This window comes from Dasypus novemcinctus, chromosome 13 (assembly GCF_030445035.2).
Source record: "Dasypus novemcinctus isolate mDasNov1 chromosome 13, mDasNov1.1.hap2, whole genome shotgun sequence".
Classification (NCBI taxonomy): domain Eukaryota; kingdom Metazoa; phylum Chordata; class Mammalia; order Cingulata; family Dasypodidae; genus Dasypus; species Dasypus novemcinctus.
Window position 1 is genome coordinate 5,040,967 of NC_080685.1, and position 23,129 is coordinate 5,064,095.

At 42.4% G+C, this 23,129-nt stretch overlaps 1 protein-coding gene and 1 long non-coding RNA gene across 25 annotated transcripts in view; one reads left to right on the forward strand and one right to left on the reverse strand.

The window, feature by feature from the left end:
• Nucleotides 1-602: 602 nt before the first annotated feature.
• On the reverse strand, nt 603-9,836 carry LOC131280840 (uncharacterized). Its single transcript, XR_009188484.2, has 2 exons — nt 9,189-9,836; nt 603-1,944 (listed from the first exon to the last, which is right to left on the reverse strand). It is a non-coding gene; the product is annotated as an uncharacterized lncRNA (long non-coding RNA).
• The window catches only part of AKT3 (AKT serine/threonine kinase 3), a 337,190-nt gene continuing 323,667 nt past the window's right edge, over nt 9,607-23,129 (forward strand). For 9 of the 24 annotated variants that reach the window (XM_058309421.2, XM_071207329.1, XM_071207330.1 and 6 more), the window contains exons 1-2: nt 10,394-10,480; nt 21,239-21,382. In XM_058309421.2, the coding sequence (XP_058165404.1) occupies nt 21,337-21,382 (46 nt within the window). In that variant the 5' untranslated portion in view covers nt 10,394-10,480; nt 21,239-21,336. Of the gene's footprint in view, nt 9,699-10,259; nt 10,481-10,904; nt 11,009-21,238; nt 21,383-23,129 lie in introns of those variants that run through there. The other 15 variants (XM_071207338.1, XM_071207346.1, XM_071207333.1 and 12 more) reach the window with 14 other exon arrangements.

Sequence of the window (23,129 nt, forward strand, 5' to 3'; positions counted from 1 at the left end):
TGCATGAAAACAGCAAAAGTTGGAGATTGTGCTTTCCCCCTCACCCTTTATAAGTTTTCCCAAGTAAGTTATCTAAATAAGCTTCTGCTCATAAAGAAGATTGCTATGTGTCATGGAACTTGAGGACTTTCTCAGATAATTGGAAGAAGAAGACAGCAATAAGGAAGTAACTTTTTAGAGGATGAGGGGTGGAAAGAGACCTAAGGTAGTCAAGCATGCCAGATGTTTAGTAAACTACTCTCTGGTGCATATGCTCATGGCTTGTAGAGCACCTTGAATGGAGCAAGGAAAAGGTTAAGGATTTTTTGTGTGCCTTGATATAGAATGAAGGAAGGCAACTCCTCTTTGGCTGTCAAACGGAAGTTAAGGCAGCTATAACATTGCTTTTGTTTTTTTTCAGTTCATTTGATTTGAGACTCATGCCTGGATCCAGGGGTTTTCATAGCTCAGTGTAACACTTGTCCAAGCAACCAACTCTTGGTACAGATTGTATTTGTATTTTGTTCTTGATTTTGTGGCATTGGGTCTTCAGAGAGAAAATTTCATAATGTTCTACTCTTATTTTTTAAAGGAAAAAATTTTAGAAATTAACAAAGGGCAAGTGTGTCTAAAAATATTTAATATCATTAATATAGGGAATAAGGTATGAAAAGGCAATTTGTTGGTACATATTTGTCAAACAGAAATGCAAACAAATGTAGAGAAGATACTAAAAGAATTAATTTTGTGCCCTGAACACCTGTTAACCTAAATATATTATATTTGGCAAGAGCTGATAATTTTTAAGCATATACATGTTTTGTTACCTTTGAAAGTCTTTTTTTTTTTTTAAGGGGTTATGGGGGATTGGACCCAGGACCTCATGTATGCAAGGCAGGCACTTGACCACTGAGGTATACCCATTTCACACAATACTGTTTTTATACATGTGAGGACACATCTAAATAAGAAACCGGGAAAATACTTACACTACTGAGGGAATACGCTTTGTGACTGGATTTTTACGTTGAAGTTTCAACTGAGGTCCCAAGAGACGAAAGATAAGACATTTCAAGCTAGAGTACCATTATGAAGGAACTAGTTCAAACTCTGTTCTCTGACTTGGGTGTTCTTGTCCACTCTAAGAATATAAATTAGGGGAGAAAATGTGAAACACAGGAGATGTGTGAAGAGCTTGGACTGAGAAAGCTGAGCTCCTCACCCACCCCGTCCCACTGGGTGGAGGAGGACCTTTCTCCACCGTCTGCCAGGGGCTTCCATGGAAAGAGCTTGGAATGTGCTCAATGCAACTTCTGCTCTGACTGACTCCCGGGAAACAGGCTGCCCAACTGCTTTGGTGGTAGAGCCGAGAGGGAGAATGGGCAGCCAGACAAAGGATGTATGAATGTTTCCGGGATAAAGGTCCGTGTTAAATGGGCCAGATTAAGTCCCAAGAGAGAGAGAGGAGCCATGTTGAATGGCGCCTTGGAGACTTGCTGCTGGAGGCACCTTCTGTGAGAGGGAGACTCCCACAGAGCTGAGGAAACAGACGCTGAGGGGTGATCCTGGGTAGTCAGATGAAGGCAAAGGTGCCTCGTCCAAATTCCAGGGGTTGCAGCCAGAGGAGTCCAGTGGCTACTCTCCAAAGACCGTGGAGAGAGCCAGCCTTCCACACAGCCAGCAAGAAGAGCTTCAAGGGAGCGCAGCCTGTGCCACTGGGTGGTTTAATGCTCTGCTGTCGTGGCTTTGAAGTTCTTAATTCTTTTTTCAACAAGGGGCTCCGTGTTTTCAGTTTACACTGGACCCTGCAGTTATGTAGCTTGTCCCGCATGCCAGGATGAGAGTGTAGAGCCAGATGATAATGGTCCACTCTTGGGTAAAAGGACCATTTCGTCCCGAGGGTGGAAGAGAAAAGCAAGACAGGAAAGCCGAGCCTGCCTCCTTTTCTTCCTACAGGCTTCTAGCCTAAAGAAGAGGGGAACGGGGGCAAGGAAAAGGTTTAATTCTAAATCACATTCGGTGTTTTGATTGAAATCTAATGACTGAATTGAGATGGTGTTTGCAATTTAATGTGGCCACAGTTTTGTCCAATACCTACAGGTTAGTAGAAAAATTCTGAGATTGGATCGCATCCTATGATAATAAGCAAATCAGTATTCTTTTAGATTATTATTACTACTAGACAATCATAGGTTTACAGAAAAATGATGCAAAAAACACAGAGTTCCCTTACATCCCCCTCACGTGCAGTTTTCACTATTAGCAATTTGCGTTAGTGTGGTATCTTTGTTATAATTGATGAAACATTGCTATGATTACACTGTTAACTATAGCCCATAATTTACATTAGGGTTCACTCTCTGTGTTGTACAGTGCAATGGGTTTTTTTCTTTTCTGGTCACTTATATACAACCTAAAATTTCCCACTTTAGCCACTGTCAAATACACGATGCAGCAGCTCCAGCGCCATGATCCATTGCCAACACTCTACCAACCCCAAACAGAAACTCCATGCCAATTAAACGTTAACTCTCTGCTCCCCACTCCTACCCGGCCACTGCAGAACTAGACTCTAGCTTCTTTCTTTCTTTCTTTCTTTTTTGAGTTAGGCCAGTAATTTATTCAGGTAGGGAGGGAAGAGAAATGGGAGAAAATAACAGAAAATAACAGAGCAGAGGTCCCAGGTAGTGAGGAAGGGGATTAAAAGGGATGAACTGGCATATTTTACATATTTCACATAAGATCATATGATAGTTGTTTTTTTGTGCCTAACTTATTTTACTCAACATGTCTTCAAGGTTCATCCATGTAATATGCCTCTGAACTTTATTCCCTTTTATGGCTGAATAATATTCTGTCGTATGTGTATACCACATTTTGTTTGTCCATTCATCTGTTGATGGACAGACACTTGTGTGGCTTCTACCTTTTGGCAATTATGAACAATGCTGCTATGAACATCAGTGTGCAAAAGCCATTCAAGTCCCTGCTTTCAATTTTTTGGGTATAAACTTAGAGTGGCATTGCCTTGTCAGAAGGTAGTTCTATAAATATCTTTCAGAGGAATTGCAAACTGTTTGCCACAGTGGCTATACCACTTTTTATTCCCACAACAATTTGCAAGTTGAACCTATCTCTCCACATCCTTTCCAACACTTGCGTTTTTCTCTTTTTAAAATATCCATTCTAATGGATATGAAATGGCATCTCATTATGGCTTTGATTTGCATTTCTCTGGTGGCTAATGACATTGAGCATCTTTTCATGTGTTTATTGGTCATTTGTATATCTTCTTTGGAGAAATGTTTATTCAAGTCTTTTGCCCATTTTTTAACTTGGTTGTTGTCTTATTGTTGAATTGTAGGATTTCTTTATATTGTCTGGATATCAAACCTTTATTAGATGTATAGCTTCCAAATAGTTTCTCCCATTATTTACTATTTTTACTTTCTTGATAAAGTCTTTTTATCCTGGTTTGAGTGGATCCCAGAAAATTATGTTCTTAAGCTAAGCCATTCCTGTCATAGAAGCATATTGTATTCAAATCCCACATTGTAAAGTTTGTGTACAATTTGTCCTCAAGCTTTGTGTTTGGCTGTATTTGTGTAAGCTGCTACAAACAGGATAAAGAATTTCATAGCATGTATCATTTAGATGTATGGAAAACGGGCTTTGCATATAGTGGGTTTGGAGCTGATTGGGAATGCTGGAAAAATATTAACTGTGGTTGAAAAGATTTTTGTGTTTTTGGTTTTATTGGTGTTTTTTTTTTCTTTTTTTACCATCTTGTGGAAGGTTTTTGAAACACGATAATAAAAAACAGTGTAAATATTCTTGTGCCACATTTTTGGAAGAAGAACATATATTGAGTTGTTAAATGCATCCTTAAACTGGAGAAAGTATCCTTAGTTCTGGTTCTTGAACAGTCAGGCCTTAAAAACCCATTGACCTGAAGCTTATGCACCCATTTCACAGTTTTAAAGGACAAAGGAAAGCTCAATATATTGGTAGAAACAAACATTTTATCACTTCAATTGATCCTTTGTAGAACACATATCAGCCAAGGACATCTAAGTTACATAACGCCTAAGCTATAATCCAGAGCACCTGGCCAGGCAGACCTAAGCCTCTGGACCACCTGTATTAGTCAGCTAAAGGGGTGCTGATGCAAAAGACCAGAAAATGGTCGGTTTTCATAAAGGGTATTTATTTGGGCAGGAGCTTACAGATACCACGCCATAAAACCTAAGTTATTTCCCTCACCAAAGTCTATTTTTACGTGTTAGAGCAAGATGGCTGCTGATGTTTGCCAGGATTCAGGCTTCCTGGGTTCCTCCCTTCCAGGGTCTTGCTTCTCTCTGAGTTCAGGGTTCCTCTCTTCCCAGGGCTTGCTTCTTCCTGGGCTCAGGGTTCCTCTCTTCCTAGGGTGGCTTCTCTTTTCTCTGTGAGCTTCCTTCCTGGAGTTCCAGCTTAAGGCTTCAGCATCAAACCCCAACATGAAAACTCCAACATCAAAAAACCCTCAACTCTGCCCTTTGCCAGGTCTTTTATCTGAGTCCCTACCCCTTGGTGGGTGGGGACTCAATACCCTACTGACATGGCCCAACCAAAGCCCTAATCATAACTTAATCACGCCCAGGTACAGATCAGATTACAAACATAATCCAGTATCTATTTTTGGAATTCATAACTATATCAAACTGCTACACCTCCTCTCCCCCTTTAAAGAAAAAGGTAACATCAAATCAAGAGGAGAACCATGTTTGCATAGAACCTGTTAAAATGCTCTGTGCTCATTAAATATTCAGTTAAATCTTTAACTCTGGTCCATTAACTTGAATATCTGTAATTGGGGGAAGCAGTGATGGCTTTACTAATATTTTAGAAAAGTAAGACTCCTTAGGCAAGTATGAAAAAAATTAGGTAAAACTACTAAGAAAAGAATGCTATGCTCCTCTTCCTTTCGTCTTCTGATTCTTACCTTCTTTTTACTCCCAAATAGATAAATTTTTTAGAAGACACTTATTTGAGAAAAAACTCAGCTGCATGCTTAACATTTGTAAAGGAGCAAATGGGGAAAAATGAAAACTAAAATTTTAAATTGTATTATGCCATCCTTGAACCTAAATGTAGCACTTGTAGTTTATTTCTAGGTCTGCTAGAACCTGAAAAAAAAAAAAAGTGTTCCGACACTGATCAAGGCCTATGAGGTTTAAATTATTGCCCTATCCACTCTACCACCATTGCACAAAAATTATTTCATAACCAGCCTGGGCAAGATACAATAGCATCGTCATTTTGCATCCAGAGTTACTCCCCCATAATCACTGTAAGAGCAAGAAACGCAGTGGCAATACAAAGTTTGCAGCCTTTCCAATAAAGTTTATAAAACAAAGACACAAAAAACCTAATCTTTTGGTTAAATTCCGGTAGGGACCTTTTGATTAGATTGCTTTTGTTAAGAGCCTTCGATTAGATTGTAGGGACCCAGGGTGCACCTTAATCCTTTTGCTGAAGTCTTATATAAATGGAGACACACAGAGAGAAAGAGAGCCACTGCCCCTTTTATCCTGCCATGTGAGGGAGGACTCCAGTATCTGCCACAGGAAGAGACACCCCGAGTGGTTGAGAGAGAGGCCAGAGGCTGGAATCATGGAGCAGCCTGAAGCTGAAGGGACTGAGGTCCAGGGAGAGATGAGCCATCTGCCCGACTGCCCATGGCTGAACTCCGGGAGAAAGTAAGCCTGGAGGAGGAGGTAGAGATCGGCTGCCGCTTTGTGTTGCCATGTGGGAGGAGTCCAGGTTTGCTAGAAGCTGACCTTTGGTGAGAAAGCATCTCTGATGATATCTTGATTTGGACATTTTCGCAGCCTTACCCTCACAAAGTCCCACTATGAAAACCAAAAACTTTTCTGGTATTTTGCTCCTAGCAGCCTCACCAAACTAAAACACATTTGATGCACAAAACTTTTAAATTTGGATTAAGTTCCAATTGTCTGATTTTTTTCTTTTGTTGCTTGTACTTTGGGTCTAAGAAACCATTGCCTAACAGATGTTTCCCCATGTCTTCTTCTAGGAGTTTTATAGTTTTAGTTCTAATATGTAGGTCTTTACTCCATTTTGAGGTATTTTTTTTTAATATGGTGTGAGGTAGGGGTCTGCTTTCATTCTTTTGCATATGGCTATCCAGTTCTCCTAACACCATTTGTTGAAGAGACTATTCTTTTCCACAAACCAGTATTCTTTAAAGAAATAGTACAGATTCAACAATTACGGACTTCATAACAGGTAAAAAGTAAGTCAAGTGCATATTTGAACCCTTCCAATTCATAATGAAAGTATTCCCATTATAAGAAGAAATTGTGGTTAAACATGGATGGGGGAACTTTCTGGACTGTATCTCCATGAGATAACTGAGGAAGGAGTTAAGGTAATATCTAGTTATGGATTGGAACTTTCTGTTATAACTTCACTGCTGTGCTTTGCTATAGAAAGTCCGGGCCCCACAGAGCAGATTCTGAAGCAACTAGAAATGCACACCAACTCAGGAAGTTAAAATTATGGACTAAAATAAGGCCCTGGGATTACAGTGTGTGGGTATTAGTTTTATTGCATATTATGATTCTCCTGCACAGCAAGTAAATAATAATTCTGCATGTCTGTTGCTCTGGAATTAAAACATGAATTCTAGCTTGCATTGCCAGTTATTGAACCATGGCCAGTAACTCAGTGACCTGAGAGTTTTGAAACATTAATTATAATGTTCAGACATTGCTTAGGTTACTGACAGACTCTGCTATCTAAGGGAGAATATGCACAAGGATTGTTTCATTCATACTCTAGTATCATAGAAGGAACAAAATCTGACAATGACATTCCACAGGTTTCCACAGACTTTCAGGACCCTAGTTTCATGTGGCACTAGATTTGTGATATGTCTGTTCATCAGATATTCTAATATGCTACTACATGGCTACTTGACTTACACCTTAAGAAAGACATCTGTGGCAAAGAGAAAAAGAAAATTAGAACTGATAACCATTGCAACCAAATCTGCTACTACTTATACCTGGATTTGTTACGCTTTTTTTGAAAATTGCTCTATAATTATTATATAGGATATTCACTGATTAGAGCTGCAAACTTAGATGGTTATTTCAGAAACAAACTGTGGCGGAAACTGGCTGTCACCAAAACTTTTTTTTTCCTTCCTGGGCTGGTCTTCATTTCTTGGGCTTGCAGTGAGGAGGTTCCTGAGAGTTTGAACCAGTGGAATATGCGTGAAAGTGATGGGCCTAAAACTTCCATGAGAGATCGTCCCTGCTTTTCCCCCTAACGCCAGCTTGATGCCGGAATATGTTGAAAAGGTCAGAGTCCTGACATGGAAGAAGCTACTGCCCCTGAATTTTTACTTAGACGACTTCACATAATGAGAAATATATACTTGACTTGTTTTTGCCAGTATGTATTTTTGTGTTTGTTGTAGCAGCTATGTGTACCTTTACACATATATTCACATTTGAGGTAAAGGAGCTCTAGTTTGCCACCTACTCATTTTTTCAGGCACACTCTAATATTTCATCATATTTAATAGTCATAATGACCTGTTGCAGTGGCTGTCGTTGATATTTTATAATTGAGGAAATGAGGGCTTAGAAAAATGAAACAACTTGCCTGCGGTGACATATTTGGTCAGTCTGCAGAGAGAGGATTTGAACTCAGGTCTGCAATACTCTAAAGCAGTTATGTTCTTTCCCATAAACCATTATGCCTTCCTAGAAGAAAATACTGCTGGTAGTGCACAGTTTTTCGTTGATTTATTTGCCTGTTCCTTCATTCCTTCATTAAATTATTCAACAAACACTCTGCACCTGCTTTGTGCCACATTCTTTCCTAGGCACTGCAGTAAAGACACCTTTCCTACTGAGACAAAATAGTCATTTAATTTTTGTTGCCTAAGGTCCTGAAATTCTAAAGGTAGTTTTTAGTTTAAGCTGCTATGAAGAAATAGTAGAAGTACAAAGAAATCTCTCTCTGCATTGAATTTACTCATTGGAAGTTTGTTAAATCGAACCTAAATAGTCAAGACCAGTGAGTATCTTTCTTAAATGCTGGCTTTCGAAATACTTGGCTTCATAAAGAATGAGGGCTTTCTCTGCAGTTTAGAAGGGACATTGTCATTGATGAACCATGTATTGAGATGTGATGAGAATGAAGAGCCATCTAGTATACACATGGCGTGGAGGGCTGTCATGTCACAGCTAGCAGATTCTGCTAACGCTATGGTACGGTCTAACAAAGAAAGAACAATGCCGTTTAAATAACTCATGGTACAATGACCTGACATACTTCATTATGGAAATTTATGGCAATATTCTTATAGGAGAGCCAGACAGTGCAAAAGTAAAAGTTTGCATTAAAAAAAAAAAAAGTCCAAGACACAGACTCTTCTGCAGCTTATTCAATACTTACATAAGATGGTTCAATCTTTTTAAGATTTAATATTACCGGATGAGACCAGGAGAAATATTTCGATGTAGCATGGTTCCTAAGATAAATTAAGTTCTCACAAATATTTTGATGTCAACATGGGAAACAAATGAAAATCCTAACTGGTAAGAGATCTAGTAATTCTGAATACCACAACAACTCTCAGAGTTATGTGTTTAAAAGAGCATTGCAGACACTTTCTAGTGTTGGTTTCATAAAGGACTATGTTCTTTAAGAAAAAAGTGGGTTGGGGTTACTGTAGAATAAAAGTCTGACCCATTTTTGTGTTTCACGGTAAGAAATCTGTAAGGGAAGTGTTCTGCCCATAGGGCCTGTTAAAAGTCTGATAACTACTGGCATCACTTTACTGATATTTTATACTTTAGGAAACTGAATAGAATTAGGACCCAGGTATACTTAATCAGTTCATGATTTGCTGGGAAATACGGGGAAGGAGGGGCGGCAGCAGACAAGAACTTCACTCTCAGATGGCTTGTGCTTCTTCACATGGTGAACTTTCTTCTGGAATGGTCAGGGAACCGAGTATCCCTTACAGATGGAGAAAACTGACCTCTTAAAAAACGTTTTTTCGGATTAGGGTTCCTTCTTCCTACCCATAATCCCAATAATGTGCGCTCTTTAAAAGATATAGACATATATGTATGAAGACAACTCGCTATATAAATACGACGGGATATAGTAAAAAAAAGAGTGCCTACCATTACAGCATTGCCATTCCAGGATCGCTGCGAGATCTCTTTTGACCCCGCTGTTGAGCATGAGGACACGGAAAAGCGGACGAGGAAGTGGCTTCTTCTACAGCACGAAGCCCAAGGCACGACCAGTCACTGTGCACTGGGAGAGCACAGTAGGTCTACGGCCAGGGAAGAGCCATGTGGCGAAATAATGGGGGTTTGTGCTTGGTGTTTCCAGAACCCCTACAACAGGGCCTGGGCAACTTTCTATAACTTTCCGGAGCGTGACGTGTGGTAAAACATTGCCATTTTGCAAAGCGTCACCACTGCAAACCTCCCCAGGAGCTGGGAACTTCCACAGAAACAGAGACCTGGCATTTTCGTGGTGGAAGTCATAAATCATGGCGTCCCCAATGTCCATGACAACTCCTACCCCTCGAGAGGGGGTAATTTTAGGAGTGCCTTGCGCTGCGCCCGCGCCCCGTGCGCCCCTGCACGCGGTGGGTGGCTCTCGAGGCGTTCCTGGGCCGCACGGTACCGGTCTCCCAGGGGAGGGGGGCCGGGTGGGTGTTGAGGGCTGGCCGGGGGCCCCTCTCCCGGGGCTCCAGGGGGCGGGCGCGCCCCGAGCTCTCCCAGGCGCCCCGGGGGTCGACGAGGGGCCTGGGCCCTGCCCGAGGCGGGCCCCGCGGAGTCCCCGAGCCCCGGGCCCCTCTGCCGGCCCCGGCTGGCGGGGTGGGGGATGTTCTCGCGAGAGAAGGCGCGGGGGCGCCGCGGGTTTGGGGGCGCGGGGGAGCCCAGGGCCCGGCCGGGCGGGGGGCGCGCAGGCGGCGGCAGGCCCGGGGCGCGGGGCAGGGGCTCCCGCCGGTCCCTGACGTCAGGAGTTCTCCTCCAAGTCCCCGGGCGGCCCGCGGCGGGGCCGGGCGGCGGGGGCGGCGGCGCCCCCCGGCGCGGGCCGCGGCCCCCCGAGGCGCCCCGGGCCGCCGCCGCCCCCGCCCGGGCGCGGCGCGCGGGGCCGCCTGGAATCCGCCGCCGCGGCGCTCCGAGCCGCCGGCTCCGCCCCCTCCGCCTCCCCGCCCCGCCGCCGCCTCCCGCGCCAGCTCCGCGGCCCGGCCCGGCCGGCTCCCGCCGCCCTGCCCTGCCGCCCTGCGCCCGTCCGCCGCGGGCTCGGGCTCGGGCCGCCGGGGGCTCTGCGGGCTGGGGGCAGGCCCGGCGGGGAGGCGGAGGGAGGGGGCCCCCGAGGCGCCCCCTCGCCTCCCCCCGCCCCCCCGGCTCCAGCCGCCGCCGCCCGAGCAGCTGCGGGGCCGCCGCCTCTGCAGGTAACAGCCGCCGCCCCCCGCCCGCGCCCCTCCGCGCGCCCCCCGGGCCGGGTCCTCCCTGCGGGGCCCCTCGGGCCGGGGACGGGGGGGAGGCGGGGGCGCCGGGGAGGTGACAGCCGGGGAGGTGGGCGTGGGCGGCGGGGGTGCGGCGAGGCCGGGGGCCGCCCTGGGCCGTCTCCGGCCGGGGGGCGGCGGGGCGCGGGCCCCGGGGGGAGGGGGCGGCTCCGGGCCTAGCGGGGCCCCCTCGGCCCGGGCGTGGGGAGGGGGCGGCGCGGGGTTATGTAACGCGGCGGCGGCGGGCTGTTTGGGTGGGGTGGAGGGGGCTGGCGGCGCGGGGTGGGGCCGCCGAGGAGGCCGCGGCGTCCCCGGGGTCCCCGGGGCGGCGCGGGGCGGGGGCCGGCGGCGGGCGGGGGGCGGCGCGCCCGCCTGCGCTTTCCGGAGCGGCGGGGCCGCGCGCCCCCGGGGGCGGCGGGCTAAGAATAGCAGCGCGCGGAAGATGCTGCGCCCCGCGGCCCCGCGCCGCCGCCGGTAAACAAGCCGGCCCCGCGCCCGATCGTCCCCGCGGGGGTCCGCGCCCGCCCCCGCGCGGGGCTGAGGCCTGGCTCGGGCCCGGGGCGCCCGGTGCTGCGGATCTCCCGGCCCCCTGCGTGGAGGCGACGGGCGCCCCCTCCCCCGGGGCCGGGCTGTCCGAGGCCGGGCCCGCGCTCGGGTCGCCTTCGCGGGCAGAGGCGATGCTCGCCCACGGTCAAGGCTGGGCTCCCGTTTCCTCCCTCCCAGCAGTGTTAGGTCAACAAAACCACCTCCTGCCCTCGGTGGTCGGGAGGCTGGAAGCCCCCCTAGGCTGTCAGTTAAACCTTTGTGTGGACGTTGATTAATTCCTCCCGATTAAACGCTCACACCTCGGTGTTGGGCATCTTGAAGCCCAAGGGTCAAAAATCCTGACTTTTTAAAGCGTGTACGTTGGCAGTTGTCTCTAATCAGCCATAGAGACAGGGGCTCGGTGTCTGGTAAAGTACGGGTGTGTTTTAGCTTCTTGTAGGATACAAATCACTAGACAATTGTAGGGTTTAGGGTTTGGTGGAAATCCAATTAATACCCAGGAAGTGGTTGCCTAAAACACTTGAAAGTATTTATTATCAAAACATCTACTAATTAGATTATTACTTTTCCAAGTTAAATGACTGAATACACAATGACATGCAAGATATGTATCAGCGCTACGGATTTTTTTGGGTCAGTTCTGTCATCTTAAAGAATGCTGAAAGTTTACAAAGTCAATTGTATTTAAAGGTCTGCTCTTTATATATGTGTGTGTATATTTATATACATTTTTTAAAAACTGAGGTTGACCCCAATGTCTTTGATTGGCTTGACCTTCCAATTTTAAATTGAGTGTGTCCATACATTATATGAAGAAAAGCACTGGAATTTAGATGAATGTTGTTTTAGTTTTCAGTTTCAGTTTGTATTTTGGATTCCCAGCAGTATAAAACATACTACTTTTAAAATATTTAAAAATATCTAATGTAAATCTGAAAATATTTACGAAAATTTTTTTTTTCATTTTTGGCCCCCACGCTTAGCCTTCCCTTAAGGGTTTACTTTACTATTTTCCAACTAAAAGCTACCTTAATTTTTAAGATTTAACAGTCTTGACATTGACCCTTTGTTCAAGGTGTGTACGTGTATCAATTTTTAAGAGTTGGTTCCGCTTTGGACTTTTTTTTTGTAATCCTAGAGTTATTAAAATATTTTGAATCTTTATTTCTTCATTCAGATATTTGAGTGTGAACTTGTGTGTTAAGTGCTGGTTTGAATAAAAATTTTTAATATTGTCATTCAGAAGATCGCTATCATTAGAAAGAACTTGTTTCAGAATCATTGCAAATCTAAATAAGCATGTTTGGTTAAATTTATTGTGGGACAAATAAGCTTAGCATATGATTTAAAAAAATATCTAGCCTTTGATTCATACATACGAGAATTTTTCTTTCTCAAAAAACTTCATTGGAAATTTCCAACTGTTTGGGTTTCTTTAAAAAGAGGAACCTGCTTTGCAAATGGATTTCGTGGAAGTTTAGTCTACTTAAAGTTTGCATGCTTGTGTGAAAAGCTAGCTGCATTTTCTTTTGTTCAGGAATTCACCCTTGGGAAGATAATGCAATTATTGTTAACAATGTTAATTGGATTTTTATCATGATTTGATAGGCTCTTTATAGTGTGATTAAGTTTCAAATACTAAAAAAAAGTACAGAATTTGAAAACCATTTTGATTTGGATAACATAAAAAGCAAGAACAAAAAAAACACTTTCATTTTGTTTTGACCCATCAGTTTTGTAATATGACTTGCATTTTTATTTTTCATAAGTTAATGCGCATACTTAATATTTGTAGGTTTGTGTTGGAATATTTAAATCATTTAAAACTGCTGTGTTCCTAACTCCAGGTTCCAGAGTGTGCATTAATATTCTAAATCCTGGTCTCTTTAGTCACCTGGAAATATAGCCCTGCATCATCTGGTGTTAACTTAAAAATAATTTATTATGGTCTTGTAGGTGGGATAGGGCTAGATTCAGTTTGGAGTCAGTGCTAACCTGTACCTGGGAGCCCTTGCCCTGGTCCAGAGACTGTTATATGTGCTTTACCTGTGTTAATATCAATTAATCTTAACAACCCCTGCTGCACTTTTCAAAGTGACCTTCACTAGAGAAAAATGCTTATTCTGGCATTATCAAAATCCCCTTCATTTTAACATTCCTGATTTTGAGACACTTTTTGTTTTCATGGTTTTTTCCTACTTGTGTGTACCTTTTATTAAAGTTCGCAGTGACAAGGCTACATTTGGATAATCTAGTACAGTAATTTCCACAGAATCACATTAATACAATCCCAGAAGGTGTCTTGATGTTATGGACTGATCCATTAAGATTCCTTTTCATTTCAGTTGTTCAAATGCCAAATTAAGTGACTCAGAGGTTTACATATTTTATTGTGGCACTGTGGTGCTGCAAGTTAGATCTCCAAATAATAGTTGATACATAAATTAATATATGCCTTTTGACCTGTAGATTTGATTTTTAGTTCATTTTCTTTTCAATGTCCTGTTTATATTTATCTCCAACTACAGATGTTTATCATTTCTAAAGGAATAGTTTTTGCTAACATTTAGAGGGAAAGGTAAAAAGATTTTCTGGAAGATTTTCACTGCGATCCTCCTCTCTGTTAAGAGAGCCTCCTACTTTGTTGTGGGAAGGGGTGGGGAATGAGAGGTGGAAGATAGTATTTTGCCAGTACCAATTTTTAACCCAAATTTTTGTCCAAGTTAAATGGTTTCAAGTTTTATCTTCCAAACTGCATGTTAACTTTTCGAGGATAGGAACTATGTATAATCATGATACTGTCCCTATAATGCTATGTCTACGTGAAGCAGATAGTAGATTTAAACTTGTAGAATCATAAATATTGGCTCTGGAAGAGCTCTTGGGTTATTAGAGTTCATCTAATTTATAATCTGGATTTTTATGGACAAGGAAACTGGCACAGAGGTGTTCAAGTGACCTGCATGCTCTCTTGGGTGGTAGAGTTGGGAACAAGCACCCAAGTTTCGTAGCCTGTCCGTTGATGAGCTTTGTTGTAGGATTGTGGGCCTGTCCGTCAGCTGTCAAGGTAATCGGGTGAAACCTCTCAAGATGATTCTTTGGCATTTAATGGACTGTATCCCGGTTGTAGTTTGTTGATATGTGTGGTTTTTTTCACTTTATAATTGTGGAGGTCGCCAAGGCACATTTTTGAAGGATTTTTACATGTATATGGGAAAAACATAGCCAACCTTGCAGTCCACATCTTTTTAGTAGCAGCAGTCCTCAACCTGTCCATGTGGTTATGAGTACCTTCACAGAGGCGCCACTCTCTGTGAGAAAAGAATGGATAATTTGTCAGTGGCTTATTCTGTAGTTTAGGGTCAACCAGAGGAATCTAAGAAGCATTTTCCTAGTTGTTTCAAATTAGGAAATTAAATATATCACCCAATACAAGTTGCTTTGGTATTTGGTTAATAATGGACATATTGATGAAACGACACTCAAATGTTTCAAACAGAGAAGAGGAGGAAATGTGCTTTTTTTTTGCACATATATTTTAAAATGTATAAAGTTGATTTTTTTAAGAACTTGGTAATTTGAAAAGATTAATATTTTGCATAAAAAGTTAAAAAGTTTCGCCTGTGTTTATTCAGTTATTTTGCTATAGTGCAAAACTCAGTGAAGATAATAATTGTCTTTTAAGAAAATCCTGCAAAGTATATTGTATTCTGAAGAGAGGAAAGGTATCTTAAATATTTCGTTTGTGTGGCTCACTTCCCTACGTGACATGCTTTAACCAGGTAATTCTTAAAAGGAACAGACTATCTGGGAATCATGACAAGGGCGGAATAAGTTGCCTTGAATTTCTCTTCCACTTTGGTATTTTTCCTCTCCTGTAAACCCTTTTAAAAAGGGTGATAAGGCCCTCTGCATTTATTATGGTATATTGGTTTTGCCTCTTTAAATTAGTAAATGCCATAAGAATTATATCTTAGTAACCTACCCTTGGCATTACTTGTATTTCAGTGTTCTGTTGTACTTGGACATTGTGTGTGAATTCAATTTGGCCAGCATCTTCCAAGTATATTCTAAACTGTGGTACAGAGCAAGTATATTCTACGTAACAATTACAGCCAGAGTTTAAAGTTTAGAGAAAGTTAGACTATAGAATTGTATTGTGGTCTTTAACTTAGAAGTGAAGTATGGGAAGTTATTAACCTGTGAGTTTTCTTTTTTTGTAAAAAGGAGAGTTGTGAGGGTACATTTTAATTTAATGCCAACCTGCTTTTGGTCTTCCATCGTTAAAATTTTGTTTGTGATAGTTGTATTTAATTTTTAAGTTATTTGAAAACATTGTGCTTTGCTGGTCAGAAAAAATGTTCAGAATTATTTGGAACTGTAAATTATTATATATTTTGAGAGTTTATGTCATGTTACTTGATAGAGAGCATACCAAACTATTAGATAAATGGAATTGTAGGTAGTCACTCTGCCATTAACTTAGTATGGTAGCTGTGGGGAAATAATCCCCATGCTTTTCTTAGCTTCAGAATTGCAGATGAAATATTGCACAGATTTAGTTTAGAATCAAGTGAAGTGATTCTTGTGAAAGCACTTTGATAAATTAGTATAGGTTTGGAAAAGGTTTAAAAAACTATTTTGTTTTACTCACCTTGTAGACTCAGTGTGGTCCCTGTCATAGAATAGACAGTAAGTGTTCATCGACTGACTAGACATAAATTGTGTATTTTTTTGCGTGAATGATAGACATTTTTTGAGTGAATGACATTTTTAAAAGATGTTTGAAGAATTTAAAGAAGTTTATTGCTTAAAATGAATGGTTAGTTGTGATAAGTCAACAAATATATGTATTTTTTTAAAGATTTATTTCTCCCCCTCTCTGTTGTCTGCTCTCTGTGTCCATTTGCCGTGTGTTCTTCTGTGTCTGCTTGTATTCTCATTAGGTGGCTCCAGGAACTGATCCTGGGACCTTCTGGAGTGGGAGAGAGGCGACCATTCTCTTGCACCACCTCAGCTCCCTGGTTTTGCTAAGTCTTTTATTGCCTCTCCTCTGTGTCTCATTTTGTTGAGTCATCTTGCTGTGTGGGCTCCCACTCCGCATGGGCCAGCTCACTGCGTGGGCCAGGTTGCCTTTACCAGGAGGCCCTGGGTATGGAACCCTGGACCTCCTTTGTGGTAGATGGGAGCCCAATTCCTTGAGCCACATCTGCTTCCCTTTTTTTTTTTTAAAAATCAATTTTATAGATATACATCTTCAAAGCATACAGTTTATCCACAGTGTACAATCAGTGGCATCCGGTACAATCACACAGTTGTGTGTTCATCACCTCAATCATCAAAACCTCTTCGTTATTTCAATAATGATAATAAAAAACAGACAAACAAGAAAACCCCTCTCCTCTCAATCTCTGTTTCCCCTGCTTTACATAGCTGCTATTTCTGGCTATTCTTTTACAGGTATTTGTCTCTTAAAGTTTTATTGCAGTGTACCTACATACCATATGATCTATCCAGAGTGTAAAATCAGTGGCTTTTTTTTTAGTTGTTAAAAAGTCCTATATTGTAAAATTGTGAAATAAACAGAAAAATAGATTGAAAGGACAGTACGCAAGATGGTGGCAGAGTAAGGAGCTCCTGGAGTCAGCTCGTATTACAGGGCAGTTAGTAATCACCCAGGGCTCTCTGGAGCTGCTAAAGCACCTGTTTGGGGGCTCCAGGAGACCAGAAGAGCATCCTACAGCATCCTTGAAGAAATGGAAGCAGAAGACTGCCCATCTGCGGAGCTGATTTGTGAGTAGAGAGCTCTACACCACAGCGGGTGCCCACTCTCCAATGGAGGCACAAGCCACTCGGGAGCTATTCTGTGGCCGGAATTGGAAGCTCCACTTCCCAGAAATGGAGGAGGGAATGAAGATTGCCTACTGATTTCAGCTACTGATTCGTAAATTCGACTATCTAAAGTATAACCCTAAGAACAGCTAAAGTTTGAGCCTGTCCAAGTAGGAAAGAGGCCCGTGGCTGCCATTTTGACTCTGCCCCCAGCCTGAGGGGAAGCCAGGCCGACTGAAAATCACAGTGAGTTTTGGAACTGGCTTCTTTCACCCATTGTCCTGCAGCCCTCAACTAGGCTTCAGGCCCGCCTCTGGCAGGGAGGAGGCTGACGAGCCCTGCACCAGCCTCTCCGGGTAACTGCAGGTACCTTTGGCTGGCACAGGCTAGTTGGAAGTCTACCAGGGCAACTGTGGTCATCTTGGACCCACACTGCGTAGATTGCTGCCCACACCCGCAGCTCCATCCGACCCCAGGCAGGGAAGAAAAGGGCATGACATGAAGCTTCATCAGTCTCTCTGGGCAACTACAGGCTAGGCCTGCACAACTTGGATTATACCACACAGCTGTGGTTCTGTCCCTACCCCTGGCAAAGGAGAGAGTTGGGAAAAGCTTCATGGGTCACTGGGCAATGAGAGCAGCTTGAGCCTCCACAGCTTATAGCACCAACAACATCCATGGCTCCTACCATACAACCAGCAAGGGAGAAAGGGCAGGAAGCCCTAAATTAAAGAGAGGAACTGCGCCTAGAATAAATACATCTAGTAGCCAGATGCCAAGACTCCAACAAAAAATTACAATCCACACCAAGAAACAGGAAGACATGGCCCAGTTAAGGAACAAGATAAGCCTCCAGATGACATAAAGGAGTTGAGACAACTAATCATAGATGTTCAAACAAATCTCCTTAATAAATTCAATGAAATGGCTAGAGAGATTAAGAATATTAAGAAGTCAATGGATGGGCACAAAGAAGAATTTGGAAGCATGCACAGAAAAAGAACAGATCTTATGGGAATGAAAGGCACAATAAATGAAATAAAAAATGCACTGAAGGGAAGTGGATGTGGCTCAAGGAGCTGGATGCCTGCCTACTACATGGGGGGTGGTTGGGTTCAGTTCCTGGAGCCTCCTAAAGAAGATGAGCTAGTGCAACTAGATGACGCAATTATGTGACATAATTAGAAGACACAACAAGAGAGACAATAAGCAGGGAGTGGATGTGGCTTCAGTGATATGTCACCTCCCCCCACAAGGAGTTCCTGTGTTCAGTTCCTGGTGCCTCCTGAAAGAAGACGAGCAGACACAGAGAGGAGACAGCGAGTGCAAACAACTAAATGTCCACTTTAAAAAATAGAATCAATTTTGAGAACACTTTTGTTTGTTATAAGGATATTATAATGCAAATTATTTCTGTGGGAAAGTATGTATTTTATATGTTTATTAGATATATATTAGGGAAAGTATATATTTTGTATGTTTATTAGATATATATTATTTTTGAGTCATTAATAAACTCTTAATCCTGATCCCTCTTCCATTTCCACTCCCAAGAATAGAAAGATATGAATTCCCTTTTACATATATTATATAGTTTTATGTTCAGAAACCACGAATGGTCTGCATAGATGTGAGATTCCTTGCAGCAAACTACCAAAGAGAATGGCTACAGTGCAGCATTCTTTTTTTTTTTTAAAAAAGATTTATTTATTTATTTATTTCCCCTCCCCCCCCCTCCCCCATTGTCTGTTCTCTGTGTCTATTTGCTGTGTTTTTGTCCGCTTCTGTTGTTGTCAGCGGCACGGGAATCTGTGTTTCTTTTTGTTGCGTCATCTTGTTGTGTCAGCTCTCCATGTGGGCGATGCCATTCCTGAGCAGGCTGCGCTTTCTTCCGTGCTGGGTGGCTCTCCTTCCGGGGCACATTCCTTGGGCATGGGGCTCTGCTACGCGGGGGACACCCCTGCGTGGCAGGGCACTCCTTGCGCACATCAGCACTGCACGTGGGCCAGCTCCACGTGGGTGAAGGAGACCCGGGGTTTGAACCGCGGACCTCCCATGTGGTAGACGGACGCCCTAACCACTGGGCCAAGTCCGCAGCCAGTGCAGCATTCTAAGACATCATTTTGCAGCAGGCAGCAGTGTTCATCAATATTTAATTTCCTTATTATTTATCCCATGTAGGATAGTAAATTAGTCCTTTTAGTTATCTAACTGTATTATGGAGCCATTTGACCATGTTGCCTTCTTTAGGAAAATTTATGTCCATCAAATTAAAATGTTGTCTGCATTTTTTACTGAAAAAAATTTCCCCATGTTTCTAGCAGTGAAATGGGTCTTATCTTGAATTAAGCTGCCATATCTCATGGAATTTTCCCAAAGTGTGTTCTTCTGGATACCAACAGATGTTACTAAAGAAAAAAGAAGGGGGGGATCCTGTGTGTTCAAATAAGTTCAGGATTTGCTGAGATAAATAAGGTTATACATATTTCTTTATTTCAGGACCTTTAATATGTTAATGGTGATGTTTCAAAAGAAAAACTTGGTTTATAGAATTACCCAAACTTATTTGACCAAAGAATTTTGTTTTTTCATTTCTTTTCCTTCTTTTTACTCCAGGATTTCTCTAATGTAATGTTCTAAGAGACATATTTTGGGAAAATAACACCCGGATTTTAGTCTCCCCTTTTTATCGCAGCAGACCCAGTGACCGTTAGCAAAGTCTTGGCCTGTAGACACGGCCCTCAGGGCTGCCCCACGTGAGGCTGCTTTTCCCTTCGGGTACACAGCCTTGCCAGCTCAGTTTTCCCTTTCCCTATTCCTTTTCCTTTCCCTTTCCCTCTCCCTTCTCCCTCCCTCCTTTTCCATCCTTTCCAGTTATATTGAGATATAGTCATATACCGTACAATCCATCCATCAGGGTTTCTTAAGAGAACATCAGTCTTGACTCCAGATTTGCTGACTGCTAAATGATTAGGTTCTGCAATTAATTTGCAATTGAGAAAGAGCCCTAATCTAGTTCGCTACTTACCAGGGATTCTAACTTTGAATTTACTGCTATGCACTATTTATCAGAACCTGAGTTGAGAGAATGATACAGTTAAGCAGTTTGTCCATCCATTTTTCTGGTTATTTAAAGTTTATGCCATGCTCCTGGATCACGTACTTTGGTCCCTTTACATGGAAGTGGTTTTACTCAGTTGTATGTTGGCATTGGCCTTTTAGTTGAAAGGAACAATAAATAGCCATGTGGAATTCATTGTTGTTATGTATGTGAAGATGTTTGTGAAGACTTTGTTTATTACACTACAGGGTATCTTATGAAAATCCATGTGATAAAGTTCAGATTTTTGTCCCAGGAAAAATTGTATTCCATCTGAGCAACTGTTTTTTAATTTTCTTTGTAAAGTCATGGAGACTGTAAATAATGAAATGGATTGTATCACCTCCCTTTGTATTGTTTTCCTAAAAGCTTTGTATCACATTTTTGGCCCATTTTTTGCAGATATGTGGAGTCTTACTTTGTCTTCTTTTGTTTACACTTAAAGGCAGTCTAGTTTTTGAAATTAAGAATGCAGGTTCTAGAGTCACAGCCTGAGTTTAGATCTTCACTTCTTCATTTCTTAGCTGTGTTGAAATTCAGCCTTAGTCTCCCTATCTGTAAAGTGGAGTTTCAATGGTACCCTCACAGGATTGTTGTCAAAATTACCTGAAATTACAAGCACCCATAACTGTTTTTTGATACATTTTGAATACTCTATTTTTTCCACTTTCACATTTTTTTTTTCACTTTCTTCATCTACTTAAACAAAATTGATTTTATATTATGTGTTAATGCAATCTGCCTAAAATGCTTCTTGGAAAAAGGATACATAAACGTTGATTTCTTGGCACTTTACGTTTTACATAAAATATAGCAATTAAAAACTTTGACAATTGCTTTTGCTGTGAATATTTCTGAAATCACAGGGATTTTGAAAATAGGCATACATGAAGAATTTACTTTTAGGCCACTTAAATTTCATTGCCCTTCACCTCGAATACAGATTTTCTGTATTGTTTGTGTAGGTGTGATACTGGCTTTCTTAAGACATGTTTTTTTGCTACCTCTTATGCTAAAAGTTTCGGCATCCTTTGAAACTGTCACAAGACCAGGGAAGTGCATTCATTATTGAACTATTTAATAAATAAGTTCCCCAGTCTGATGGGCCAGACTTTTGTGTGAGGTCAGGCCAGTTGAAGACATTTACAAAGAATTAGTTGTTTGTTATTGCTATGTGAATTGCAAGAATGGAAAAAAAAAATTCTTTCTTCAATACTTCCTTCCAGGCTGAGTCATCACTCCAGTGGGAAGGCAGCAGCCCAATCCTCACCCCAAGCCCGTGTCACAGAGTCCCACTTGTCCAGGTCGGGGCGGAGGCGCCACCATGAGCGATGTCACCATCGTGAAGGAAGGCTGGGTACAGAAGAGGGGTGAGTGCGGCCCGCGGGCGTGCAGCGGGGGAGCGTGCCGGGGAGGGGGGTGACCCTGCAGCGGCCGGCTGCGCCCGGACGGAGGCAGGTGTCATTGAACGTGTGGCTGAGGGGCTGCCTTGTCATTTTTGATTTTGGTAATTTAAAATCGGGTTAGGAAGGCAGGTTTGACTTTTCTGGTATATGGTGTTGAATGCGTGTTACAGAAAGTCAGTGTTGTGTTTTTCCTGCAGTATTCATAAATTCTGCCATCCACAGAGATGTCCTTAGAATAATTTAATATCCAGAGAAGTATCTGCCTCGTATGCATCAAGAAAACATGTAAATCCATAAGTAAAATTAATTATGTTCAGCCAGTTTGGGTCATGGCAGGGAAGGGCTTAAAGGAGCAAAAGGGGGTGGGTTCACTCACAAACTCATGCGTTAAACAATCCCACAGATTAAGTAAAGTCCTAAAGTAGACGGCCAAGTAATGAAAAGAGGATTTTTAAGAAAGTTTATGTTTAATGTTGTGTTTTTATTTTTCATAATGTATTTTTAGGATTTCCTGTTCATTCTTTAGATAAATAACTCACTCATTTTTTAATGATTTTTTTAAGGAAGAACTCAATGTACAGTTTAGTTTCTCTTTTGTGAGGTCATCTGCTTATGTGGTAAATGTGTTTATTAGAAATTGAGAGCTTTGACTAGTTGCTAGACAACGACTGTTTACCCACATGGCCATGTTGAGTAGGGTAAGAACTGTACCATTCTTGGGCTTAATTCTTAGTTCCCGCATATCTGTTTTCTGGTTAAAGGTTACTTCTGACATATTGATTTAATAGTGTTAGAAGCTGTTGGCAGTAGTTAAATATGATTATTAGTTATTGAGTTTTTAACAATTGGCTTTAGGGAAGTGTAATTTACAAACAATAAAATTCAGCAATTTTAAGTGCCCAGTTTGATGTTATTTTGGCACACGCTGCTACGGCACCAGCAGGATGGTCCTGGCAGGAGAACGTTGCCATCTCCCCAGGAGGTTCTGGGGGGCCCAGGGCAGTCAGCCCTCTTCCTCAGCCTCTGCAACCCCCGATCTGCCTTCTGTTATCTAATGTTCTGGGATTTCCTATATGTGGAATCATACAGTACTGAGTGTTCGTCTGTTTTTTTTCCTATAATACTTTTGGGAGTCATCCGCAGTACTGTATGTATCAGTTGTTCGTTCCTTTTTGTTGTTGAGTAGTAGTCCATTGTCTGGATATACCACAATTTTGTGTATTTGTCCATCAGTTAATGGCCATTTGGATTGTTTCCAGGTTTTGGCTATTATGAATAAAGCTGCTCTGAACATTTTGTGTACATATCCTTCCTGTATGTGCTGATGTGTTTTCGTTTTTCTTGGGTAATGACTTGGGAATGAGATTACTGCGTCGTATGGTAAGTGTATGATTAACTTCATGAAAACTGCCGAACCATTTGTAGTAAGTTTAATTTTTTTGTGTGCTAGTCTCATATCATATTTGTAAAGCATTTTCAGATTTCAGTGCTGTGTAAAGTTTTTTCAGGCTATTTTTTAACTGTCTATTGTTCCTACTTTTTTGGGTGGGGGGGGAATGGCAAATCACTTAAGCCTTTTTGATTTTTACATTGCTAATCTTTAAAATCTCTCTCAAGATTGTTTTGAGGATTAAATGAGATGATGGATGTGAATATGCCCTGACAATTCTAACTCAAATGTAAGCTCTTGCTGTCTCCACATTTTATCAAG